This window comes from Siphateles boraxobius, unplaced genomic scaffold (genome assembly GCF_051911475.1).
Source record: "Siphateles boraxobius isolate OS27281-9 unplaced genomic scaffold, OSU_SipBor_1 32, whole genome shotgun sequence".
NCBI lineage: Eukaryota > Metazoa > Chordata > Actinopteri > Cypriniformes > Leuciscidae > Siphateles > Siphateles boraxobius.
In genome coordinates this window covers 3,667,028-3,674,933 of record NW_027508942.1, presented here as the reverse complement: position 1 = coordinate 3,674,933, position 7,906 = coordinate 3,667,028, and the positions used below count along the sequence as shown (strand labels likewise).

The 7,906-nt window shown below is 37.6% G+C and overlaps 1 protein-coding gene across 5 annotated transcripts; it reads left to right on the top strand.

The window, feature by feature from the left end:
• The first annotated feature begins 535 nt into the window (after window positions 1-535).
• On the top strand, window positions 536-5,787 carry LOC143700866 (uncharacterized). Of its 5 annotated transcripts, none has more exons than XM_077194599.1 (17): window positions 536-608; window positions 692-1,405; window positions 1,564-1,644; window positions 1,800-1,918; window positions 2,045-2,164; window positions 2,258-2,305; window positions 2,392-2,475; window positions 2,676-2,741; window positions 2,881-2,978; window positions 3,740-3,800; window positions 3,900-3,950; window positions 4,083-4,127; window positions 4,206-4,270; window positions 4,364-4,469; window positions 4,573-4,641; window positions 4,720-4,873; window positions 5,044-5,787. In XM_077194599.1, exons 1-17 carry the CDS (start codon window positions 554-556, stop codon window positions 5,271-5,273), a joined length of 2,166 nt encoding a protein of 721 aa, XP_077050714.1. In that variant the 5' UTR covers window positions 536-553; the 3' UTR covers window positions 5,274-5,787. The 5 variants fall into 5 exon arrangements, with proteins under 5 accessions (XP_077050714.1, XP_077050713.1, XP_077050711.1 ...); XM_077194598.1 differs by having other exon boundaries at window positions 4,358-4,469; XM_077194596.1 differs by having other exon boundaries at window positions 4,083-4,270.
• The last annotated feature ends 2,119 nt before the right edge of the window (window positions 5,788-7,906 follow it).

The following is a 7,906-nucleotide window of genomic DNA, read 5'->3' as shown; positions in this document are numbered from 1 at the left end:
CACTGTCAGTCCAAGCTACGAACACTGGGCACCCTGGATTGGGAGTGAAACACGTCGAAGTGGCACTGTTCTTAACACAGAGTTCAAAAAAGTGAGAACATGCCCCTCTTCAACTGAAGCACAGCTGAGCAGTGTTAGTGAGGACCATCTGATTGATGAGTTGGCAAAACAAAAGGTGATGTTGCCATGTGATGAAGCTCTCTGGGTTTGAGGGGGTAAGAAAGTGTCCAGTAAATGTTCTTTTTACAGTTTGTCATAAGTACAGGTGAAACTCGAAAAATTAGAATATCGCGCAAAAGTTCATGTATTTTAGTAATTCAAATTAAAAGGTTTTTTATTGATTTCATGTAATTTTCAAATTTTCTGAGATTTTGAATTTGGGGTTTTCATAAGCCGCAAGTCATAATCATCAAAATTATAACTTTTGCATGATATTCTAATTTTTCAAGTTTCACCTGTATTATCAGGTTGGAGTTGTGAGAAAATTGTGCAAAGCCTGCAACATCGACACCAAGGGCTCCCGCCTTGACTCATAACAAGACTGAAGGAGAACATGAAGAGCAGACAAACATATGACAAGGTCTTCCAAAGCATATGGGGTGCATCTGGTAAGTTTGTGTCGCTCTGGAAACTATGGTATTAAGTTGTTGTAAATTACACACTTTAAAATCTTTTGAATCTTTAATTTCAGGTGGATGGTCTGTAATACTTTGCCCACATGGCATTGTATACAGCATCAAATTTAATCTACGTGCTGAAAGTCCCAGGGACTTTGCAGACCTGTTACTCTCCTGGAAGCACTTTCCAAATGTCTGTGTTTATGATTTCGCAAGAGGTTTGGCGACACACACCAATTTCCGGGTTCCTCATTCACTGCCTTTCCAGCCTTTTGAGGGCAGACTGTCTGATCCCACAGAAGAGAATGTGAAGGCAGCCAGGTATGGAAAATTGCTGGTATCACTGCCATGGCTACATGAAAGTGTGCACTGTGGGGAGAATAATGCTCATCCGGTCACTGGATCATCTGAGCACTATGTCTTATATGAACGCTTCCATGAGCAGAATGCCACAGATCCAAAGGACATACTACGCAGGATCCAACTTGTCCCTGAGCTGAAAGGGTGGTTGAATAGCCAAGTTGCTGAGCAGTTCTTTGCCAAAATGCGTAAAAGCAACTACTTCTTCAATAACATGACTCCATCAACCCATGCATTTCTTATGAGAAGTGTTATCCATCGTCATAACACCTCCACAAATAGAGCACTTCTGGAGAGGCAGTTAAACTCTGGATGTCGGCTTGAACTTCTAAACACCATCACCTTGTCTACTTTGGGACAAGCTGTCATAGGTGATGCATCAAAACGACGAAGCACAATTGTGGTGGCTCAGGCATCTTCAGCAACAAGTAAATTGCTTTAACATCAATGATCACACAAAGTCAGTCATGTAATCTTGACCCATGTGACGTAATTGTTTGTTTTGTCTAAAAGTTAAAAACTTCACTGAAATGCATATTCTAGTCATTTAATTGGTTCATAACATCAAATATTGTTGTACTTTAAGGATCTCAACTCACTCCAGCCGAGCCAAGGTCAACTGAAAGCATAGCTGCACAACCACCCACTGATGAAGCACAAACACAAAGTGAGCACAATGAATATGAGTTGAAATAACTAATGCCTACTACTAACTGGGAGGAGTTTAATGTTGGGGATAGGTGAATGCTACTGTCAGATCAAATGCAGTGAGGTTAATGTATATTAGCATTAATAAGAGTAACTGTTTCATTTTTCTTGTAGATGTTGGCCCTTCGCACCATTGTGGGCAGTATTGTGCAACACTTACTGCCATCAGCAACCTCAGGCCCTGTAGAACAATGTGGTCAGCTGGAGGAGATCATCCCCTCCAGGAACAGCTGGTACATAAATGCATAGCTTATTTGACAGAATTTAATTTCTTCTTCTTCCGTTGAAGTAATTAAAGGATTTTGTTGATATTATTATTATTATTATTTAATGCTACTTTTAATTTGTCTTTCTTGTAGGTCAGCTATGTTCTGGATGAGGGTAGGCCTGCCAATGAAATTATGATTAAGGATGGCCCTACATGTTTGACCAGAGAGAACCTGTTATCTTTAGGTCTAAACAGGGAAATGGACTCAATGGTGGGTAAAAGACTTTGTTGGAATGTTAAAGTACTCCATATTTTTTAATTGTAAATGCAGTAAAAAAAAAAAAACATTAAATCATGTGAACAGGTGGGAAATGCTTGTCTGAGGCTTGTTAAGGAGATGGTTGAGTTACAGGTATGTATACACATGTATTAACGTATATTTTAGAGGGACCTATGTGAGCTCTGTGCAGTACAACAAAGTCAACTGTCTTTCTTTAGGGGAAAAAGGTCTTTATTATGGACCTCCACATCCCCCCAACATGGCTCCCACCCTTGAGTTGTGACCCTCTAGGCAGTCTTCCTGTAAGTACCTACCCATTTGTAGAGCCAACTCTCTACGCACACCTTGGCAATAGAATCGCCATTGGCTAGTATTTTTAATTTTGAATAGTCGCCCAGAGTGATATTTACTTGCATATGCGAGTGACTTTCTCGCATTGTAGAGGATTGACAGCAATAATTAAACTGATTTGAATTAACAGCATAACTTGCTTTCTTTTAAGGTCGACTCCGCCGAGAAAGATGCACTTATATTCCCGCTGTGGACACAAGGCCATTTTTTGCTATGTGTAAGTAATGCATGCTTTCAAAGAAAGTTTCTCAAGCTATACTGTTGATGTGGAAAAGAAGCATATGAAGATTCATTTTTACAAAGCTTATTGGAATATTACACATGAAAGGTTAACTCATTGCCAAGACTATTCTCAGGTGATGATGCCAGGCAAAAGACGAATACTGTTCCTTGATTCGCTGTTTGCACAGTGGGAACAAGGCTTTGGAAACAAGGCCTACAGAGATATATTGAGGTTACACAATGATATATTTCAGCAGTCACGTTCCCCTGACTTGCCCACATTAACACTAGAAGTGACAGAATTCCATAACTACTAGACCTGCCACAAGCAGTCATTTTTACCATTTATTGTATTTGCATATCTTTTAAAAACAACACCAAACTGTACATTTAATAACTAAAAGTATCTTAATTATAAAACATTTTATTTTAATATAATAAAGAAAATAGGCTAATAGAAAATAATTTGCGGGAAATGTAACAAATGAATACCGCGAAATTCAGTGTGGTCAATATGACCGTCTATGGCCGAAATAGGTATATGATCTTTTTTTTTTGCCTTATGTGTAATTTATATGAAAAACATTTCCTAAAAAAGTGTCTGTATATTCATTTAAAAAGTCAGCAGATAGTTGACTTTCAAAGTTAGATCTTAGATCTTTCAAAGATCAAAATTATTGCAGATATAAAATTCAAAACGGTCAAAATGACTATCATGGCACTTCTAGTGTTAATGCAATTACTTTTGGCAGTCGTGTTCTTCTGACTTGCCCACGTTTATATACATCTACTCTCGGCAGTCGCGTTCCTTTAACTTGTCAAGGCTGCTTGGATAAACTTCATAGTTAAAGTACCTCACGTTCAGAGGATGTAAGCATTGTTGGCATTTCATGTTCAACCAATTTCTGAATTGTATTCTGCATTTTTAAAACGGTTTGTGTTCCCCAGCTGAATTGTAAGTATCCTTCGTAACACTGTCTTGATTTTTATCAGGGCTGTTGCACAAAAGCTCATGCCTGGGCCATGGGAAGAACAGTCAGGCCTGGATGTTGAGGTAATAATCATTTGCAATGAAAATGCACAAGAACATTGTATAAGGTTGATAGTCATTGTAAATTCTTCATAATGGGTGTTCTTTCTTTCTTAAAAACAGGGGCTACCCCTACAACATTATGGGATTGACTGTGGATTATTTATGGTTATGGTGGGTTGCAAAGCTCATTTTTAGGATGTTTAGTGATGTCCACACAACATCCATTGTCCATTTTTATTCATCTTGGTAAATGTATGCTCATACAAATGACATGACAACATAATAGCCTTTCTGCCTTTACAGTATACCTGGTACATAACTGTGGAGGCAGCCTTTGATTTCACCACCGTAAGTGCAGTCTTGGTGTTGACAAAGATGTTTAATGTTAATTGTGGTGAATCACATTACAACTGTTCTTATCTTCAGTCTGACATGCAATATCTGAGGAGTTGGTGGTGCAAAGTTTTGCTCAAGAACCTTGAGATTGAGGGGTATGGTTTGTGAAATGAAAAGTAGTACATTAATAGATAGTACTGTCAAAGTGGGAAAGCATGATGAACATATTTGGTCAGTGTCAATTACAGACATGGTCGAAGATTTGCGCATTTTACACAGGAAGGCAGGAAGATGGGGGATAGAAGTCTGCCGCCTGTTTTTCGTGTCCTTAGGAAAAGGAGATACAGCACTTTGGTAATATTTCAGTAAAAAGTATTGAAATTAGCATGTATTATGTATATGCAGCTTTTTCTTAAACTGTGTTTTTCTTTGTTTTCCTTTTTTTTTTTTTTAAAAGGTACCTACGATCCCAGCAAAGATGTTAAGGGTTTCACAAGATGGGGCTGTGGCCACTGACATTTTGCAGGTATGTGTTCATAATCACTTTAATGTTGATTAAATGGCTTGCAATGACTCTATATTAAATCTTGTTTCATATCTACAGTTGCCCGATGACATTCTCCAGAGGATCCTTGTCTTTGTAGTTCTACAGTACGGCTGCTCTGCAATCCCGAGGCTGGCTCTGACATGCCAGAGATTAAACAACATTGTCAGCCAGGAGCATTTTCAGCAGGAGGCACACTTCAGCTGGCTTGATAGTGAGTTCAATAAGTGTGGTCGCCCCATCGTGTTTTTTTTTGTGGGTATAACAATTAGGCTAGATTAATATCACCCTCTTCCATTTCCCTAACATGAAACTTTTGGCAGTTAAAGATTTGTTAATTTATTGTCTGAATTGTGACTTTCATTGTGTTTTGAAATTGAACAGGTGTAGTGAATTGGAAAAGACTTTCAGAGAGACACCGTCAAATGTACAGAAAGCCGTACACCATCTCTATATGCAGGCGCCTACAATGCAGCCAGCTTTACAAAGACTGTGGGGCTGGCTACCAGGGAAATGGACAACGGGGAGTGCTCTTGGGGTTTTACTCCTCAGATGACAACCCTGGCTACTGTAGCTGGGATTGCTTTTTGGATGATGGAGGTCTTGAACAGTGAAGTGTGTGTGCGCACAGTGTTGTCTTTGATGTAACAATTTTGGTCACTTTTTTGTAGTTCAAGTGTGTTGTCAATATATATATATATTTTTAAACAATTCAATTAACTGGAAATTATTATTTTACTGTGGTTGATTAGCACGTTATTTTGCTTTAAATACAAAATTCTAAATAACTATTTTTTTTATATTTGTATTTTTTTACAGTATGGTCCCTTGCAGTTATTGTGTTGTAAAAATTTAAGATTATTTGTTTTTTGTTGCTGTTTTTTTACATAAAAACAATTAACTTAAATTGTGGAAATTATTCTTCATTATTTTACATTGGTTGATTTGTACATGTTATTTAGCTTTAAATAGAAAATTCTGAAATTATTTTTACTATAATATTATATTTAAAAGTCATAAACTGTAAAAGTTTAGTATACTGCTTTGATATTGTGTGTGAAGATTAGGTGAGGTCACGTATATATGCGCTCGGTTAAATAAATAAATATATATATATATGCGCTCGGTCGCAGTCATAGACAGTATAAGGTCGCAGTAGAGGTGACGTAAATGCGCTCGGTCGCAGTGGAGGTGACGTATATATGCGCTCCGGCGCAGTGGAGGTGATGTATTTCCGCTTTTGAATGGAGCTCCACTCGCCCCGTAGTCTGCAGCCAGCCCCTATTGTTCTCTCCTACTGTGTTCAACGACTCAATTCATCAAGCTAAGCCTATGTCAACAGAGCTCCTGGGTAACTTATAGCCTACCAGAAACTATTAAGGATGTCCCGATACCATTTTTTCTGAACCGATCCAATCCGATACCAAAAATTCGGAGTATCGACCAATACCGATCCGATACCAGCGCAGTTTTTTTTAAATCAAGTAGAATTTCTATAACTCTGTGTGTTGAACTGATAATCACTCTTTTTTGTGTGTTAAACACAATCTACTTAATACAGACAACTTCATTATAAAGAAAAACAACAAATTAAAAAAAAATATGATCATAACCTATGACAAAAATTATATTATAAACTAGATTAGCGGATAACTCAGTAAAATTTAGTGTAGAAAAACAATAATTGTATAAAATCTGAACATTTAGTGAAAAAAAAGTGGGGAACAAAGAGACAATAAGTGTAGCACTAAATCTGGTAAAACGTTACACATTGCTCTTTGTATTGTTGTAGAATATATTCATGAAAAACAAGATAAAAATCAGAAAGATCAATTATTATTAGTATTATTACAATTATGACATTTTTTAAATGTATAGCACAGCTGTTTAATGAGGCAGCAACATATGATAGATAGGACAGAACAGAAAAAAAAGGCTATTAATAATCTTTCATTGCGCAAAAGTATTATGATATGATTATGAAAGACTCCAATACAGTGCGGCACATAGGACTTATGCGCATCCCGAGCGAAGAATGATCCGCTTGAAGCAACACGGAGTCACAGTGCGCAGCTCTTCCAGTCCCAGTGTTGCCAACTTAGCAATTTTGTTGCTAGATTTAGTAACTTTTTAGAGTACCCAAGCAACTTTATTTTCAAAAAGCACATAGCAACAAATTTAGCAATTTTTAAAATTTATTTGGCAACTTTTAGCAACTTTTGGAAAGTGGCTTTAATCCAAAAAATACGGTACAAGATAGCTAAATAAGCTGTGTCCCAATGTGAAGGCTGCGTCCTTCGAAGGCCGTATTTGAAGGCTGATTGGCCGCATTTGAAGGCCGATTGCGTCACAGCGGCGCGACGAAGGATGTCCCAATTCAAAGGCTGCATCTTCCAAGGCCGCATTTGAAGGCCGATTGCGTCATCGCTGCGCGACGAAGGCTACCCTGATTCAAAAGCGATCCCAAATGCACCCTTTGTTTCCCAGTGAAAGAAAGGATACATAAATGGATCCTTCGTTGTCTATCCTCCCCGATCCTACCCCATAAGTCATTGCGCGCTGGTGACGACAGCACTTTTATTTAAAAAAAGGACGGATGATTGTTCTTGTCGCCTAGCAACTGTGACAGCTACCGATGACGAGCTGGAGTAACATTTGAACTGCACTTTTTTTATTCAACTGGGTTTATATTCCCGTAGTACGGAGCCCAGAAAGTCTCCTGTGGGGGAAAAAAAACAATCCGTGGCGACGGTTGTGCAGTCCGTCCCCTCAGTTAATAAACTGTAGCCTACTAACGAATTCTTAAACTGTTCCCTCGGTTTAACAAATCGTGCCCACGATGATTCAACCAGACCTGTTTATGAGGGATGCTTTGCATTGTGTTTAAACTTCATTTTTTAAAATGGATAATTTCTTCAATTTTCTAAAACTCAATTTTTTGGGGAGGAAAAAGCTCAGTATAATAAAATAAGCAAAAAAAGACTTCACATATAAAAAAGAAATATAACACAAACACAAGGTTAGGTTTTATTATATAAAAATAAAACATTCATAAATTATTTTATGATTAACATATAAGCCTACTGTCTTCAGTGAACTCATTTATAGTTATAATTAAAAACACAAATAATAATAATTATCATTATTATTATTAGTAGGCCTAGGCTACATTTAGGCTACATATTTAGAAGCCGCTTTTATCAAAAAAAGGAACAAAGCAATTCGTCAAATGTAATACAGGGCTAAG